We start from the raw sequence: 20,064 nt of genomic DNA, 5'->3' as shown, positions 1-20,064 counted from the left end.
CCTACCGTTCAAAACACTAAAGTCACACAATAATGCCAACAAACTAAGCGACTGAAGCAGCAGTAAAGCAGTAACTCCCATGTTCTGCAATGTAAAATTACTGCACTGCAAAAAAGCCAACTTGTATTTTTTTGCCTAAAACAGTGATTTAATTTGGCAAAACTTGGAAATATAAATTATTGACATTTAGGGCAATAATGTAAGTTAGCACAACAAAGGAAGCCAGTTGTCTGCTCAAAAACAAGTTGGTGAGTTGTTGTTACTTATATCTTTAAGTTGGGGTTCAAAACAAGGGACAATAGTTCTGCTAACTCTTATTTCTTTGTTGTGAAATTTGGTCATTAGCGAAAGCTAGCGGCTAACTGATGCTAGCGGCGCTGCTTGTTACAGCTACAAGAGTAGTCATTAGCGTATCAATGCTAACTCAAAATTGTGGTCACAACATCAGAGTTGAGCAAACTCAAAAACAAAACTTAAAATATTTAGTTTAATTGTCCAACTTAAAATGTTATTTTTTATTATTATTTACCCAACTTTTCTTTTTTGCAGTGTGCTTTTGTCAATGGAGTCTAGTGGCTTTTGAAAGGCTGAAGTTCTCCCTACTTAAAACAAAACAGGACTGTCTGCCTGCGAGGTAAAGTGGTGAAAATATATCCTAAATATAGCTTACACTTACATTGAAATATTTTGTTGGCTAACATACAAGACTTAGCTCCTGTATTCCTATCTGCTTCTCCAAACTGGGGGCTAAAACATGGACTATAATCACAACCACTTCAATACTTCTGAACTATTCCTTTAAGGTCATTTCTGCCCTCTGTGTACACTGTGTTCCTAATTTCAACCCATTAGTCTATTCTGATTGAGTGCCACCATTTCCTGTCTTATCACAGGTGGCTTTGTTGCTTTGGCTTGTTCTTCCTGGTCCCGGTGCAGCACTTGATTGGCATTTGACCTTCTTTCTGCCCTTATCGCTCGCTGATCTTTTGCTCACTACATTATCTTTTGCCCGTGGTGGTGGCCGCGGGATCGCTATCTTCATCTGTCGCTCGATTATCTGGTGCACCCTGGCTGTCCTCATGAACCACGACACACTCTATATTTTCATTATCTAACCCTTCTCCACTAGCTCTCCCACTCTCTGGCTCTTTATTACTCTGCTCAGCTTTCACATCTGGATCTTCCTCTGTTCCTGCGTCATCCCCTCCCTCTTCTTGAGCAGGGGCGGGTTTCAGAGAGGTCTGCTCGTCTTCTCTTTTACTGTCTTCTGTCTTCTTATGTGCTTCAGCTCTTTCTTCAGTGGTTTTCTGTGCACATTTGACATTCTTCTTTCTTGGTGCACCCTTTGTCATGCTCCCACCAGGCCCCCACTTCTCTTGTGTTGTATCCTGGTAAGTCTTGTGCTCGCGGACAAGCATGGTGCGTACACCCTCACCCATTTTTTTCAGCTCCTGCCTGACGAAGGGTTTGAATGTTGGATCCAGTTTCTCCACCATCTCAAGGTCTTTCCGAGCTTCTTTCTCGTTGCACAGAGCAGCATGTGCTCGTGCTCTCTGATATACTGCCTTAAAGTTACCTACAGGGAAAGGATAACAGAGTAAAGATATAAACTGACATGTACAGACCACATGAGGAAACAGGAGGTCGGCAAGATGAGGAGGTCAGCAGGAATAAAACTAGAAGGCAGTGAAACAAAAAGTTATAGGGTAAAATAAACTACTAGAGGGAGGATGAAATAACTGCATTGAACACCAGTGGGGAGAAGAGAGACAATGTAGAAGGCGAAAGTTGGAGAAAAGTAAATGAAGGGAAAAGGAAAGCATAAGAACAACTGTTTCACATCAGCCTCAACTATAAATAATTCAGTCATAGCAAAAACAAAAAAGAAAACAATGAATTCATTTTTGACTGTGATGTCCATGGGTGGGTGCCGGGGGAGCGAAAAGAGAGACTCAGCAATGCGATTGTGAATGTTTGGTTTCTTCTTTCCCTGGTAAACAGCGAGATCAAGGATTGTTGCAGTGTGAAGGCAGGCGTTGGCTGAGGGCCACACATTTGTACTCGCAACACATCTTGATATTTTTAAACTCACAAATGAAGGTGTATGGGGTAAAAAAAAGAAAAAAGGAGCATGTTTATATATATAGACGTACTTATTTCGTTATCAAGATGTCTTTCTGTTTCCTTTCCCACCTCAAACTCTCATCTGCACTCTAACATGTGTTACCTTTATGCCTCTTCAGCAGCTTGTTGTTGAGATCCACCACTTGCTGGAAATTTTTCAGCTCCAGCATGCACTGGCTGAGGTTGAGTGACAGCGGAAGACGCACTTTCTCCAGTGACTCCCAGTCCTCGCCCTGTTGATCCACCTGCTGAGTGCACAGAGAGGACAAGGTGGGTGGGAGATCTGGTGATGAGGGGGATGAGTGAAAGGTGGTGTTGGTGATAGATGGCAGAGGAAATGTTTAAAGCATGGTTCACCCCAAAATCAAAAATATGAATAATTCCTCTATCCTGTACACTGCAAAAAAAAGCCAACTTGTGTTTTTTAGCCTAAAACAGTGATTTAAGTTGGTAAAACGTGGAAATATAAATTATTGACATTTAGGGAAATAATGTAAGTTAGCACAACAAAGGAAGCCAGTTGTCTGCTCAAAAACAAGTTTGTGAGTTGTTGTTACTTATATCTTTAAGTTGGGGTTCAAAACAAGGGACAATAGTTCTGCTAACTCTTATTTCTTTGTTGTGAAATGCAGGAAAGCGGTGAAATTTGGTCATTAGCGAAAGCTAGCGGCTAACTGATGCTAGCGGCTAACTGATGCTAGCGGCGCTGCTTGTTACAGCTACAAGAGTAGCCATTAGCGTATCAATGCTAACTCAAAATTGTGGTCGCAACATTAGCTGACATTTCATAGCGGCGTTACAATCATGCCAATTCAGCACATTGCAGAAGTTAGCAGAAGTAAGGATTAAAAGTTATTACAATGTAAAATTATAAATTGAGTTGACAAAAATCTGAATTCAGAGTTGAGCAAACTCAAAAACAAAACTTAAAATATTTAGTTTAATGTCCAACTTAAAATTTTATCAAAGTTTGTTGCCTTGAAATTTTGAGTTCACCCAACTTTTCTTTTTTTGCAGTGTAGTGCTGTTTACCAATCTAGATTGTTCTGTTTGGAGTTGCAGAGTGTTGAAGATATCAGCCATAGAGATGTCTGCCTTCTGCCAAAAAAAACATGTAAACTAATAATTTCTCTTTCCAGAAATCATGACCTGGTTACTCAAGATAACAGTGGATGCCCTTGGGATAGATAACACGTGACAAAGTGACCTTGAGGATGACCTTAAAATTAGAAACGACAGTGCAGTGCCACATAGGCTGAAAGATGCCAGCAACTTTCTGCACACTGGTGCCCCTCCACATGCAGCTGGTGCATTCTTTGCCACTGTAATCAGCTCATGATTGCTGGAAGGAGATGCATTTCCATCCATGCGTTGATATGTGCATTTTCAATTTGTGCAAAAAAAACGATGTGTAAGTGCCGTAATCTTGAATAACCTTTTCATTAAAAAAATGAATGAAAAGTTTTTATGCTTAGCTGAGATGGAACATTTGGTGTATTGACAACGGCAAAATGCAATGGAAATAAAACAGTTTTAGCAAATAAATGATGTGTGCAGGGTTTCCCACAGAGTTAGACATTAGCAACTCAAATTTAGCCAGCACATTAACCCATGATGGCCCAAACTCCCTGCCAGATCAGCAACTTGTTGCTAAATTTAAGTAGCTAAAGCCACTATTAGCGGGTCTTCTTGGTAAAGTCTCCAACATCAGAGAGAGAGGCAAAGGGTCAGCAGGGTGTGCTGACAGGTGGATTCTTGTATAATTTGTACTCAGATAAACAAACACAAAAGTAATATATCCAATTTTTATCCAATCATTGTTTTTCACTGTCAACTTGTTGTGCTCCCTTCTTCTGTAATGGTATTTTGCTCTCCAAGTCAAGAATAGGCACCACACACTGCTTATCTTGATGAACCAACTCCTAATAATTGCATAACAACAGCAGGCTATTAGATTTTTTTGTACCAATTTCTTTAAAATTCAGTTAAATTTTTGCATTCAATTTGTGTGTAATTCTGGCTTCTTGTTCTATTCAACATGATCATGAAGCATATGACAACTCACAGCAAAACAATCCAAACTGATCAACAGAACGATTGTATTTTTATTATTATGATTATAGGCAGTGAACTGTCCCTTTAACAAGATGAAAGAGGAATGAAAGTGTCATAACAGGACAGAGAGATGAAGATAGAAAGGAGGCATGATGGGCACAAAGTGTAGAGGATTGTAAGAATAGCAGGAGAAATGAAGATGGAAGCGGAAGTGTTGATGAGAAGAGGGAGTTTGTTGTGTAGAAGGCGTGAGGGGGTTTGACAGCGAGGTGTGGCAGGAGTGCGGGAGAAAAGAAGCACAGGCGAGCGCTGTCACACTGATATCTCTGCTGTTATATTTAGCGCTCTTTTCTCTGCTCTTCACTTCCCTACCTGCAATGCCACAGCTGCTCTTAATTTTTTTTTAAAAGACAGAAACAATGACGGATGATGATAGTTTTTGAGCCACAATCCTTTTGTAAGACTACACTGCAAAAAAGCCAACTTGTATTTTTTGGCCTGAAACAGTGATTTAAGTTGGTAAAACTTGGAAATATAAATTATTGACATTTAGGGCAATAATGTAAGTTAGCACAACAAAGGAAGCCAGTTGTCTGCTCAAAAACAAGTTTGTGAGTTGTTGTTACTTATATCTTTAAGTTGGGGTTCACAACAAGGGACAATAGTTCTGCTAACTCTTATTTCTTTGTTGTGAAATGCGGGAAAGTGGTGAAATTCGGTCATTAGTGAAAGCTAGCGGCTAACTGATGCTAGCGGCTAACTGATGCTCGCGGCTAACTGATGCTCGCGGCTAACTGATGCTAGCGGCTAACTGATGCTAGCGGCGCTGCTTGTTACAGCTACAAGAGTAGCCATTAGCGTATCAATGCTAACGCAAAATTGTGGTTGCAACATTAGCTGACATTTCATAGCGCCGTTACAATCATGCCAATTCAGCACATTGCAGAAGTTAGCAGAAGTAAGGATTAAAAGTTATTATAACTTACAGTTGAGTTGACAAAAATCTGAATTCAGAGTTGAGCAAACTCAAAAACAAAACTTAAAATATTTAGTTTAATTGTCCAACTTAAAATTTTATCGAAGTTTGTTGTCTTGAAATTTTGAGTTCACCCAACTTTTCTTTTTTTGCAGTGTATTTTCTGGCACATTCGGTCCATTCATCACGATGAAAGGACCGCGGGCTGTTAATACGGTCTGCACCACCAGACATCCATCTGGACGATCATCGGCGTCATAAAAGGTTTTATTTTAGATCTAATTTTCCAGAAAATGACACATTTTTACTTTCTTTCCCCCACAACTGAACTATTTAATCAGTGATACTAACCATGTTCTGAAGGACGTCCACGTACTTTATGGCCTCCTCGAACTTCACAGAAGCCTCTTGAAAGTCGTTTTCTTTCATGAGGAAGTTTCCTTCTTTCTGTAGGAACATGACCAGTCGTAACATCTGCTGCCAGTCCTTTTCTTCTTTTTTATTGGCAGCGTTTGGGTCGTTCTCAGAAGAGCTCGCTTCCTCTTCGTTATCTGCTCCCTCAGTTGGTGTAAGCTTATTTCCCTTGAGCTCTTCTTTATGGGCTTCAGCACGGAGAACGGATGGAGATTCATCTTCACCTTGTCCTTCCTCCACTTCATCTGTCGCCTCTGCGGTCACACTGTCACTGTCGTCTTGTTTCCCTTTGTCCTCTGCATCGTTGTTTTTCTCCAGCATGTTCCAGTATTGCTCCTTCTCCTCCCAGTACTTCTCCTTCATGCTCTCTGACAGGGCCTTCAGCTCTCGGTTCACCAGAGAGGCCAGAGTGACGTCCAGGCGAACCACCATGTTGAAGTCTCTCCTGGCTTCCTTTTCATTCCACACAGCAGCGTGGGCCTTGGCTCTCTTGTAGTAGCCCTTCACACAGTCTGAGAAACACAAAAACATGAATAAAAACAGAGTTATTAATGTCCTAACCTTGAGATATTGAATAATAAACCCTCTCTGTCTGCTGTAGCTGAGGTGGCAATTTGTCTGCATTTAGGACAGTGTGTAGGTGTGTTACTGTGTGTGTATTTCTAACCAGCCCTGAGCTTGCAAAACAAAAATGAATCACTTCAGATGAGGATTTATACCACTGTCATGTGTGAAACTAGAGCCATCAGCTGGTTAGCTTAGCTTTGCACAACAACAACAACAACAAAATTAACCTCCACGTCTCACTAATTGGCACCTTGCGTCTACTTTCTGTATAAATTGACAATTCGCCATTATTTACACAGTTAATACCTGGCCAAGAAAAGGTCTGGCATGTGAAATGGTAAATTGTGTAAATTGTTTATTTCGAGTCAGTGAAATAATGATCCAAATGAACAGTAATTCTTAAATAAATAATTCAAAGGTAAACACATCAAAAAGCCATATAGAAAATAAAAATAAATTAGATAAAAAAAGATAAAAATCTTCCTAGGGTTCAACATAAATAAAAAATAAGTGAGAGTACAGTCTCAGTGCTTTTTTCCTGTCTTAATAAATGGCTCCATTCCTTCCTTGAAAAAACAAAAGTAAGGTTTAACTTCAACAATCTTTAAAAAAAAAAATGTATGTAAAACTTTGCACAAAATGTGACAGGATTGATTTTAAGAACTAAATAATTTCTGTTGAAAAACACATTTTGTGAGCTCAACATTACAGGAAATATTATCCAAGATGTCCAAAAAAGTTGTTTTTTACACTTGGTTTTTGTACGGATTAAACAAACATAATATAGTGTGTTAATTATTAAGGCTGTAAAGGTGCTGGTAGGTTGGTTTTGTTACCTGTAGACAGAGCCAGGCTAGCTGGTTCCCTGTTTCCAGTCTGTGTGCTAAACTAAGCTAAATTGTTAGCTGAAGTGGTATCAATCTTCTTATCTAACTCTCTGCAGGAAGAATAAGCTTATTTCCTAAAATGTCGTACTATTATTTTAAAAAGGGGACACACACACACTGTGATTCCCCAGTTTCAGCTGAGAGGCTTATGTGCTTGGTAAGATATCCACTGATGGCTCAGTTTTTCTCTTCCTCTGCATTTAATTTCCCTCTACGCTAAATCTTCATTCAGCCAACATTTAAACAGATTTCTTTGTCGCCTCTGGCAGAAGCTGAGACGCTGCACTGAGCCTCCATTGGGTGCTTTTCTGAAGAACAACTGGGCTGAAGGGATGAAACAGCTGCAGTGGAGTGGCTGACTTGAACTGATACAGACAATAAGGTTTTTTTTTATGACAGGGGGAACAACAGCAAGCAGAACAATGCCAGTAAAGTAAAGAAGAAAAGGAGAGAAACATGGAGAAGGGTGGATATTAGACTAAAGATAGAGGTAGATAAGGATTGAAAAGGGGGAAACTAAAGACATTTTAAAAAGGAAAAGAAGGCAAAGATGCAGTGTTGTAAGATCAGATTTGACAGTTTCGAGCCCAAATTAATAAAACCCAGCCCAAACCATAGCCTGAACAGAAAGCCTGTTTAAAACTGTAAAAACATTGCACATTTTAAAACACATCATTAGCTTACAAAGCCTTACATCTGCATCAAATAACCAAAGATACAATTTTAGATACAGCTATTCCAAAGAGTGCTGTTACACAACCATCTTAACCAATATTTTCAAAACTCTTACAAATTATTACAGATTATTAAATGGCTGTTTTTAGTACTTATCATCTGATTGGGGCCTACTCTACCTTCTTGTAGATCCATTAATGTAAATTGTTTGGTGGCACCCTCTAGTGACCATAGTAATTATGAACGATGCGAAGGTGGAAGTGACGTGAAGGAGTGTGAAAGCAAAGGAAGCAAGGAAATGTAAGAATAAAGCCTGAAAAGTTGCTGTGAGTGTGGCGAGAGGGGTGGCGTTTGGGTCCAAACCCAAGACTTTCCCCTAGGAGACGCAAAGCATTTCATGTGTCACACTTTTATATAAGCAATGTAAGAATGCCATTTTCAGGTATTAACTTCTTCCTCGTAACTACTTAACTGTTGGCTTTATGTGCATTCATTTCAAAACTCTCTTTTATAACCATGAACATTTTAGCCCTAACCTCAGAGAAGTAGTTTTGTAGCCTAAGCCTATTTAAACTTGGCCTTTTTTGAAAAGGCTGAAAGTGAAATGTAACAAAACAGAGAGCAGCTATTGAACGAGTTGATAACAACCTACTGGACCTACTAGAAGGTAGAGTAGGCCCCTACCTGCCCATAGTTAGTCAAGTCAAGTATAGTTTATTTGTCCCAACTTTGTTTGTTTGTTTGTTTGCAGTCTAGGTGTATAAAATACATAAAAAAAACAATACATTCCAACACACATACATACAACAGATCACAGCCTCATTATATATATATATATCTAAAGATAAAACAAACAAAACAATAGTGCAACAGAAGGCAATTCCAGGTGAAGTGTCAACCACATAAGTCCCCAACCTCAACATCAACAACATCATCCTCATCGTCAATATCAAACTCATCGTCATCATCATCATCACTATCACTATTATGATATGATAACCGCTGATTAATGCACATTCAATAGTGTGAACATGTCCAGATCCTGCCACCAATGTAGATGGCGGTTACTTTGTGACTTTCTTTTCCGCGATACCGCTTCACTCTCGCACTCACTCATAAACAAGTTCACACCCATCCTCCTTTTCCTGCCACACAAACAACATATACATTCACAACTGTGCAACACCTTCTGCCACACACACACACATAAAGAATATAAAACTGGGAAACCAGGCTGAGGGACAGAGAATAAAATAAAGGCTGCCTCGGTGGATCCGGTCTCTGGGTGAGGGGCATAATTCATAAGGCTTTGAAGTGCAGACTGTGCCAGCATGTGAGCTCCTCCAGGATTATATGAGTAGCCATGGGTATGACAGTACAATTCCCTGGCCTGCACCGACTGTAAAAACCCATTGTAATGTCAACCTCAGCCCTCCTACACACTTTCAATGAATACACAGCTGCTACATACAACAGCCACTGCAATAAAGCCAGCACAGGCAGCAGACCCTGACCTGTCAGCTTTTACAACACTTTTTAAATTATTGTCTCAGTGTTCATACCCAAGGATAGTAGAAACACCTTATTTTACTCATGGCTGAGCAGCTTTTCGTGTACATGATTACAAAAGAAATGGACATTTTGGGAATACTCTTATTTGCTTTTTTGCTGCAAGTTAGAAAAGTTAAAACTCTCATATCTGTCAGCTAAATATGATGCTAACGCAAGGAGATGGTTAGTTTAGAAAGTGGGAATAAGCACTAGCTGGGGAGAATAACCAGTCTGATTCTGTCAAAAGGTGGGGGAAAAAAATCTATTTTCCAGTACTTCTAAAAGTGGTTTTACGGTGAGACAGAGAATGTCAGCTGTTTCCCCCTGCTTCCTGCTGTTATGCTAAGCTAAGCTAATTGTGTACTGTCTGTAGCATAATTGTTAATGGAGAGACAGACAGTTGTATCAATCCACAGCCAGAAGACAGTTAGCTGAGCCTACCCTAAATATTGAAAGAAATAACACAGCTTTGTCCAAAGATATGGAAAAAAAAATAACGGAAATGCTTTATAATAAGGTCCTTAATAACCATTAATTAACAAGTAATAAGGCATTGTTCTCGCTTTAGATCCGGTAGTTGCAAAAAGCATAGTTAACTTACAGTTAACTTATAATAGATGAGCAATAAAGTATATTTTAATATCAATAAGCAAACAAAATTAGATTCATAAAGGCATGGCAAAGCCATAATGGGTGGGTCATGGGTGTTTGTAATGCCATTATTAACACTTATATAAGCTTATAAACACACAATAATGTTAATAAGCATCTTGTAAGGACTTACAAGGGCCTTATTACTTGTTAATTAATGGTTATTACAAGGACCTTAATATAAAGCGTTACCAAATTAACATACCAGCACCTATAAAGCTCACTAATGAACATGTTATGTCTTAACTTCATGCACAGTACTACATGAACCCTTGAAATTAACACAGTTTGGTTACATTACCCAAGAAACCAAAGCTACATGGTTAGGTTTAGGATAATAAATATCATGGTTTGGGTTAAAGTAAGTATGTGAATCCCAGAAGTACTCTTGTAGTAAAGTGGACTTTGTTGCATAACTGCAGATGGATCCTTCTCTTTACATTTTTTTGATATATAGTATGTGCCAGGAGAGCAATTTTCATTGGACTGAATAGTCGCCATCTCTGGTCCAGTAACCAGCACTTATAATACATCCAACAGCAACCTTCCTGGGAAATATCACAAGCTATGGTTGGTCCAAATGCAGCAGACTCTTTAATCATCATTATGAGAAGCTGAATGTTGTTTTTCTGTTCTCTGCAAGCGTTGTGAGTAAACAGTTACTATCTTCGTCCAGCTTATTGCAACTCATCTGCATTCTGGACATGAAGAACGTTTTCCTTCTTCACCACACTGATAAATTCGAACACTTGAGCTGATAAAGTTGTTTTTTTGTATCTTTTTGTTGAGGAAAAACACAAGAAACTCTCTGCAGGAAAACAAACTAGCATATTTTCCAAACTAATGCAGCTGTGTGAAAGTGCAGTGAGATGAATGTGCTCAATCATCATGGAAAAGGGTAAGTTAAAGATTGCTCCGGTGCCAAAAATGTGGATGAATCAGTACGATTCAATATGGAAGTGTCGTTTACCTTTGTGTTTCTCCAGCAGTTCGTCAGTGTGCTCTATAACTTCATAATACTCCTCCAGCTCCATCATACACTGGCAGTAGTTCAACTCCAGCGGGATGATCATTCTACCCAAATTAATGTAGTCTATATCACTCGGCATCTCCTACACACACACACACACACACACACACACACACACGGGAGAACAAGAATAGGATCAGTGCTGTTGTGTTTTTTGGCATCTCCTACACATATTTTAATAATTTATGTGAGTTCTGTCTGAATATTTTCACACATGACATGACTTTGGGACACTGAAGGATACCCAAGGCATCATCTCAGCTTTACTGGCTGTTAGCACCCAGGCCAACTATCTGTAACCCTCCAACATCAAACTTGTGAATATGTCTAAAGCTGCCAAGAATCACTCTCATGCACAAAAGAATCCTCTCCCCTGTCCTATCAGAGCATCTCATCACACATAACTCTCCCACCAGGATTCCTCCATCCTTGCATCCCCCTCTCATCTTAGACGGAGCTCCACAGCTCTCCCCCTTCTGTTTTCTTTGCCAGCCCTCCCACCCTACTGCCTCTTATCAGGAACGTAGTGAGTCAGAGCAAAACAGGAAAACAGGAATCTCCCTCTGGAAAAGAGCAAGAGTTGCATGTCCCAAAAACCTAAAATCCTAAGAAATCCTCAATATTAATAAGCCTGCACATCACTCATTTTGCCCCCCAATCCCGTCTTTCATCCCTAATCCTTCCCTCACTTTGGACTGGACTGTTTTCAGCAGCAGGACGGCCTCTTTGTACTTGCTGGCAGCCTCCTCGAACCGTCTCTGCTTGACCAGAGCGTTGCCCTGCATGTGGAGAATTGGCACTGACTGCAGCTTCTCATCCTTTTCCATCATCCAAGACTCCCTTTGGTAGGACATGGGGTCTCCCACCTGGAAGCCGCAGGGGCAGGAGGAGAGAAGAACAGAACAAAAATGTCAACAGGAGATAAACTCCACTGATGGAAACATAAACGAATGCTAGAGAGGTGCAAAGAAGAGCTCGGGTGGAAAGAAAGTACATTAAATCAACACTGCACTCAAACTCAATTTTTAGCGATTTTATATTTCTATCTGAATATATTTAAAGAGTAAAGTCTCTGCACAGGCACACTGGTGTTTTCAGTGGCTGATTTGATCTCGACAAATTGAAGTTGTGTGATGCCCTGCTGGGTAGTCGACTTTGTAGTCCAACTCTAACAGGATTCCTACTTGAAACAATAAGTCGTTTTTAGGAACGCATGATATAAATCAGGGCATTAAATTCGCACATCTGATCAGGATGCATCAGGATGTTTTCTGGGAACATCAAACTGGGAAGAGGCCCAGGGGAAGACCCAGAACATGCAGAAGAGATAATATCTCTCGCCTGGCCTGGGAATGCCTCGGGGGTCCAAGGAAGAAATGGAAAACGTTGACAGGGAGAAGGAAATCTGGAATAGCTTGCTGAGTCAGCTGCCCCTGCGCCCCGGCCCAAGATAAGCAGAAGGAAATGGATGGATAGATATTTGGGTTGAGCCGAGTACTCGGGTTCAGATAATTTACTTTTAACAAGGACAAGTATCATCCAAGTAGAAAGTCACTGCAACCACTATCAGTACTCATGATGGTTAGATGTGTTCTGTAAAAACTTTTTTTTTGCAGTTTTTACTGTGTTGCAGAACGCCCTGTTCTGCAACACAGTGCAGTGATTCTGTGAAGCGGTACTGCTCTCTTTTATTTGACTATTCTATTTTTATATTAAACTATTCAACTATGAACTACATTGACATGTCTGATTTGACAGATTATGAAGGATTTAATTCATTTTTTAAGGCAAAATGTTTTATAAAAGGTTACAGAAAGTTCAGCCAGAACTGGTTTTGTTGTGTCAACAATCCTGATGTGAGTTAGATGTTGTCAGGTTAAAGCTAATGAATATTAAACCATCCATCTTTGATAACTACATCAAACCCATTCGTATCCTTGGGTGTGCATAAACTACAGGTTATGAACTTATTTTGAAAATACAAAAATGTGACATTATCGGTTTGTGTATTGGCTGAAAAATGTCCACATTGTGCATCCCTAGTTGTTTTTACACTGCGGTGTTGTTGCCTTTACCTCATTAAAGGATCTGAGTACTTCTTCTGACTCTGAAGCTTGTGAAACTATCTGAAACAGGGAAGATGCTAATTTACTGCCACTACTGAACCCCCTGGTGAGTCTCAAGTTTGTTCTGTATGACATATTATTTCACAGCTGAATGTTTGAGGCAGATGGGGACTTGACTTTTGTCATTTCTCTCACTGAATTTTCAAAAACAGTGAGCTGTCAGCTTGTGTTTACAGATGCTAAAATCTGAGAAGATCGGATAATTAATAGACAGCTGATTGTTGTATACTGTCATCTTCTTTCTCTATCCAGTACAGTGTTTTGCCAGCGGTGCTTACCTGCAGCAGCTCCATGATGAATATAAGTGGTTGAGGAGTTCTCATTAGCTCATCCAGCTCTGGGAAACCAGTGGAGTGATAGTTGAACATGTTCCCCATACCGCACATGTGTCTCTGGCCCTCGAGGGGGTCTTTCCCTTGAGCGATCAGCCTCATTCCCTTGGATACGATGGGGTACAAGCCTGTGTGCTGCAAAATTAACTCATCAGCAAAAAAACCTAAACAACGAGTCTGCAACAAGACACAGAAGCACTTAATCACGCTGACCCCCTGGTGCTGCCAGCCAGCACCAATCAGTCCTGCAAGGAACACACAAGAAATGGCCACAATTTAACTTGCAAATTACAGTTTTCTGTAGAAGAAAACACTCTAAAATTTGCACAGATTGCTCTGCTGTTTTTATAATACTGAGCATGTAGGAGGCTTCAGAAGGCTGATTCATGTGAATCATAATAAAGAGCAAAAGCCTCTCTTTCTCCCTCATGAACACTCATTAGGACCTCTGTTAGGGGCATAATTTATCACTGTGGTGGAAAAAAGTATTCAGTACTAATGCCACACTGTGAAATTACTCCACTGCAAGAATCCTGCATTTCAAACTTACATAAGTAAAAGTACAAAAGTATCAGCCTCAACATGTATTTAAAGTATCAAAAATAAAAGTACTTGTTATGCAGAATGGACCCACTCAGATAGTTTTATATGTTCGAAATATATTATTGGATTATTATTATTCATGCATTTATTTTAGCTGCGTTTTCATTCTCTCCCTAACCCTAACCCTTAATATACTGTTATGAGGTTTTTGGGTTCACTTAAAATGTATCATGATTTTTATTTTAAATCTTGAGCTGAAAAGTAACTAAAGCTGGCAGATAAATGTAGTGGAGTAAAAAGTATAACATGTACTTTTTGTAGTGTGTGTGTGTTCTTGTACTTCCTACATAGTGAGGACCAGAACACGTTTTTAACCAACATTGTGAGGACATTTTTTCAAAGTGAGGACATTTCGGCAGGTCCTCACTTCTTTAAAGGCTTTTTTTTTTTTGATTTCAGACTTTGTTTTAAGGGTTAAAGGTTACATGATAATGATAATTAACTGAAACTGTATTGTGTGGTTACAAAACTAACTAAAATTATAATGGAAATGTCCTTCGTTTTCGTCTTTGTCAACTTTTTTCATACATAATGAAGATGGATCAGACAAAGGAAATAAAGGCAAAATTTACTGTGACCTCTTTTAATCTCCCACCCAACAAATACCCCATTACAAAAAAATAACACTAACACTAAAGCATTTAAAATATATATATTAAACTAAAACTAGCAAACTCACTCTAAAAACTCATTCAATCTAACTGGATTTGAAAAATTCACAACAAAATTAAAACTAAAACTAATGAAAAATCCAAAACTAGTATAACCTTAGCAGTGAATTCACTGTTCTAATGAGGGTCCTCACAAAGATAGAAGTACAAGAGTGTGTGTGTGTGTTTGTGTGAAAAGTCTGTAGTTCAACTCACAACGGCATCACACCAGAACTCGGCCACCTCTCCAATCCTCATGGACCTCAGCAGCGTCTCCCAGACTTCCATCTTGAACATCTTATCCACAAAGATCTCAGCTGGTCGTCCCGCCAGGCGACTGTCATCAATGACAGTTCGCTCAAAGTCGTCCAACAGCGTCTGGAAATGGAAAACTATCTGGGATGGAGGGAAGGAGCAGGGGACAGGAAGAGTTGGAGGGTCAGAAATAAAAAATTAAACTATTTGTCAACAAAATATGCTTAACCCTTTATCAGGCAAAGAACTATATTTGGTAACTTCAGGTAATATTTCGAAAAAAAGTTGCAAATTTACTAGATTAAAGTTATTATTATTAAAGGAGAGCAAGTCGAACCATAAATAATGCAAACAATATAGAAAACTGGATAGAAATATGGCAGTCCCCTTCATGCTCTCTCTCTGTTTATCACTGTAATACTGCAGATTTTCCCTTGTGGAACTAATAAGGGAATATCTTAACTTATCAGATCACAAATGAATTGCTGTGTCCAGTGAGCCCATTCAGTAATCTGTGTATACATGCATAAATTATTCCTGAAAAACAATCCCACTGGAGGATTCTTCACTACTGAAACTTGATTTCTTTTTAATCACAAAGTAACAACCTAAGTGATATATGGACAAACTCTACACCATTAATTAGATATTTCATGCATCTGCTTAACCCTTTATCAGGCAAAGAACTATATTTGGTAGTTAGAGTCAGGTAACATTTTGAGAAAAAAGTTGCAAATTTACTAGATTAAAGTGGCAAATGTACAAGAAAAAAAGTCGTAGATTTAAGAGATTTAAAGTGGCAAATCTGCGCAAAAAAAGTCGCAGATTTACGAGAAAAAAGTGAGAAAAAAGCAACTTTTTACTCCCAGATTCACCACTTTAACCCTTAATAGGACACTCATTGAAATACTTTTTAAAATTCCAAATTTCAACCCTAGAGAATATTGGAGGATATTACATACAGCCAGAATGTGTAAAAAAAAAAAAAAGCATACGAAAATAATATTTTGAGAAAATTTTTTACGAGATTGGCGAAGTGGCTAATCTACTAGAAAAAAATGTGCAGATTTATGAGATTTAAAATGGTGAATCTGGGAGAAAAAAGTTGCTTTTTTCCCACTTTTTTTCTTGTAGGTTTGCCACTTTAATCTAGTAAATTTGCAACTTTTTTCTCAAAATATTACCTGACTCTAACTACCAAATATAGTTCTTTGCCTGATAAAGGGTTAAGCAGATGCATGAAATATCTAATTAATGGTGTTGCGTTTGTCCATATATTACTTAGGTTGTTAATTTGTGATTAAAAAGAAATCAAGTTTTAGTAGTGAAGAATCCTCCAGTGGGATTGTTTTTCAGGAATAATTTATGCATGTATACACAGATTACTGAATGGGCTCACTGGACACAGCAATTCATTTGTGATCTGATAAGTTAAGATATTCCCTTATTAGTTCCACAAGGGAAAATCTGCAGTATTACAGTGATAAACAGAGAGAGAGCATGAAGGGGACTGTCATATTTCTATCCAGTTTTCTATATTGTTTGCATTATTTATGGTTTGACTTGCTCTCCTTTAATAATGTGTCTTGTTTCGCCCTCTTCTTCTGTAATTGTTTGATGGTTTTCCAACTAGAGAACTGATGCCAACCACTGCTTATCTTGATTAACTCAGTAGTTCTCAACCTTTTTGAGTCGCAACCCCTAATTTAACATGCATATTGTCCGCGACCCCCACTCACTGAACACAATCTCACACGCACAGTTCAGATCACCCAAAAAAGAAACAAAATGACCAAAAAAAGGAAACAAAATGAACAAAAAAGACACAAATTGACCACAAAATGATCAAAAAAGACACAAAATGACCAAAAAAGACACAAAATGACCAAAAAAGACACAAAATGACCCAAAAAGAAAGAAAATTGCCAAAAAACCCCACAAATTGACTAAAAAAAGACACAAAATTACCAAAAAAGGCACAAATTGACCACAAAATGATCAAAAAAGACACAAAATGAACAAAAAGACACAAATTGACCACAAAATGATCGAAAAAAGACACAAAATGACCAAAAAAGACACAAAATGATCAAAAAAAGACACAAAAAAAGACACAATATGACCAAATAACACACAAAATGACAAAAAAAAAAGACATTAAGTGACCAAAAAGACTAAAACACATTAACACATGAACACTTTAACACAGTGGAGACAGAGCTGACTTCCAAAATGATTTGGCGACCCCCAGAAATCATCTCGCGATCCCAATTGGGGTCCCGACCCCAAGGTTGAGAATAGCTGGATTAACTAACCTATAATATTCACATACCAGCAGTAGAGGGAAACATGCATTTATTCACACATAAAGTATACATACAGTACTTGAGTAAATGTACTTAGTTACATTCCACCACTGCATACTGTACATATTTTCTTCGCTCCTTTTGAACAGTTTTATATCACTGATTTTATTAGAATACAATAGAAAGAAAAAACTATTTGCCAGCTTCATCAATGTGTGCCTGTGGACAATTTAATGCTTGTTTATTTTAAAGCTTGATATATTTATTTTAAGAAAATTAATTTTGTCTTAATACTGTCATAAATTTGAGTCACTTCTTATGTAACATGGACCTGCTGGTTCATTATGTGTTCCATCTGTTTGTGCACATGTGAAAGACTTACAAAAGCCTTCATCATCAGTATGTCAAATTACATTGGCTCCTTGAAACCATCTATTTATAGCCTGACAGATTGTATGATGGTATAATAACTGTGGGAGCAACTGGGAATCACCTCGCTGGGGAGGGAACACACACACACACACACACACACACACACACAGCAAGGCAGGCACACAGGTGAATTCATGCTGGCATTGTCATGGAAAATGTTTGTCACAGCGTCCAGGCTTGGTGCCATATGGCTGGATTTGACGAGGAGGGGAAAAAAGTCGGCGACCAGCGGATCAGTGGATGAACAGCAACACAGATACACAGCCAAAAAACATGTTGCAATTTGGTTGACCAAATGTTTGCTCTGTGTATAAGAGCCAGATACGGAATAAATCCCCCCACTTAATGAATAATTCAACAGCTTCTAATTGAAGTGGGCAATGCAACACATGGCTAAAAATACACATTTTCTGTGGAATATTAATTACACCACAATGGTAATTATACAAGGACTCATTTCTTATCATAACAGGTTTGAACCTAGTGATATTTAGATTTTTTTTATTTTATTTAGAACTGTGGCTTGCTACCTTTGTCCCAGGTGGAAAGTGAGGCAGCGGTCCACTTCCTCCTGCCAGAATCTTCTTCTTGACTCCTGGATGGTTGAGAAGGTACGTCTCCTCCATTGTCACTTCTCCTTCAGCACTACCAGACACAAAAGTGTGTTTTTGTGATGTTTCCTCTCTGGCGTTCTTCTGGCTTTCTAATTAGCCTAGCAGGGAGAGTCTTGGCTGGTTAGCTGCTCTCTGACAGATGGCAGGATTAGGCAGGGTTTGGAGGTGGACACTTTAATCTGAGGAGCTAATCTCTTGCCTACCCCTGCGATTGGTGGGCAATCCCTGCAGAAAGGGAGCAGGAGAGGAGGGGATGACCAGGAGAAAGGTCCAGATCACTCTCAAACAAGTTCAGATCATTCTGGAAGGAGAGTAATCTGAAGGTTTAGTGACGCAGCTAGCCTATGTGGTCTCAGTGGCAGGCTTTTGCATCACACATTTGTGGACAGGAAGTAGCCCTGTAGAACCTGATAATGTAATAAATTCCCAATAATTTAATAACCCCGATAATGTACACTGTAAAAAAAGTCTGTTTAATTTATGGTATAATACCGGCAGCTGTAGTTGCCAGAACTTCACCGTAAAAAATACAGTGAGCGTATGTAAATGTAGATATCAGCAAAAACTGTAATTTTTTACGGAAAAATCCCATTACTTTTAGGGTGATTGTGTCATCATGGCATTTCTCCATAAATTGTACATGAATTTTTTTATATTTACTGCAAAACTATGTGTTTTCTACAGTTTATGACAGTAGAATTCAAAGTTTTATGCTATTCTTTGATTTACGGTAATTAAAAGTGTCTACTACGGTGATATACAATGTTTAATTTTACAACCTGATGGAATTTGACAGTGTTTTACTGTAATTTCTACAAACCTTTTTTACAGTGTAATAAAAATCTGCACTTGAGTCCATTGAAAATGTATTAAAACCTGATAATGTAATAACTTCCCGATAATGTAATAAAGTGCATTTCCCAATAATTGAATACACTTTTTTTTTTACCAATAATGTAATAAAGAATAACACCAAACACCTTTAGATTTCAAGAAGCTGTTGAATGCATTCGTGTGTCGTCATGGATACCTTGTTTGTGAAAAACGGATGAACGGGTCAAAAGTGAATAGACATTCAACTTTGACCTGTTGGTGGCGCTAGAGCTCTTGAGCTAGAGTTGATACACAGTATCACCACTTGAACCCAAGTAATGGGTGGCCTGCTGTTAAATTATTACAATATTGGGGAATTATTACATTATCAGGACTTGTGAAATGAAGGCTAACCTGATAATGTAATAACCTCCCATTAATGTTATACTTTATTACATTATTGGTAAAAAAGTGTATTACATCATTGGGAAATGCACTTTATTACATTATTGGGAATTTATTACATTATCAGGTTCTACAAGCCCTTAAACAGTAACTGCTTAAATGCAAATGTAACAAACAGTTAGTTTCATTATTGATTAGTTTCTATATTACTTTCTTGATTAATAGCTGCCTCCATAAAATGTCAGCAAATGTCCTAGGCTGTAAGATTCAGTAATTTCAATCAATACTAGTCGAAAAAACGATACTCAATACCTTTTTTTGATCCCGAGGGGGAGAAAAAACATGGTAGGCACACAAAAGAGGATATCTTTTTCTTTTCTTTTCTTTAAACATACACCAACATACAGTTTGTCTTCCCCATTGTTTCATCTGTGCAGCTGGTGGGTGAAAATCTGATTGAGGATCTTTTTTCAGTACTTCTAGTACGTTCAATACGATTAAATGTATCTTTGAGGGAGATGGTATTGTTCTAAACATGTGATATAAAAAAAAAGTATCAATATTGTTAAAAACCTTACAAGGATATATCATCAAATTG

General features: G+C 38.5%; 1 protein-coding gene across 1 annotated transcript; it reads right to left on the bottom strand.

The window, feature by feature from the left end:
* Window positions 1-998: 998 nt before the first annotated feature.
* Window positions 999-18,407, bottom strand: LOC131981448 (aryl-hydrocarbon-interacting protein-like 1). The gene is made up of 8 exons (XM_059345718.1): window positions 18,165-18,407; window positions 14,858-15,037; window positions 13,335-13,523; window positions 11,620-11,796; window positions 10,871-11,012; window positions 5,507-6,081; window positions 2,228-2,372; window positions 999-1,576 (listed from the first exon to the last, which is right to left on the bottom strand). The coding sequence occupies exons 1-8, from the start codon at window positions 18,258-18,260 to the stop codon at window positions 999-1,001; spliced, it is 2,082 nt and encodes a 693-aa protein (XP_059201701.1). The 5' UTR covers window positions 18,261-18,407.
* Window positions 18,408-20,064: the final 1,657 nt, after the last annotated feature.

This window comes from Centropristis striata, chromosome 12 (assembly GCF_030273125.1).
Source record: "Centropristis striata isolate RG_2023a ecotype Rhode Island chromosome 12, C.striata_1.0, whole genome shotgun sequence".
NCBI lineage: Eukaryota > Metazoa > Chordata > Actinopteri > Perciformes > Serranidae > Centropristis > Centropristis striata.
Note: the sequence above shows the minus strand (reverse complement) of the source record. Positions and strands in the feature narration are given on the sequence as shown.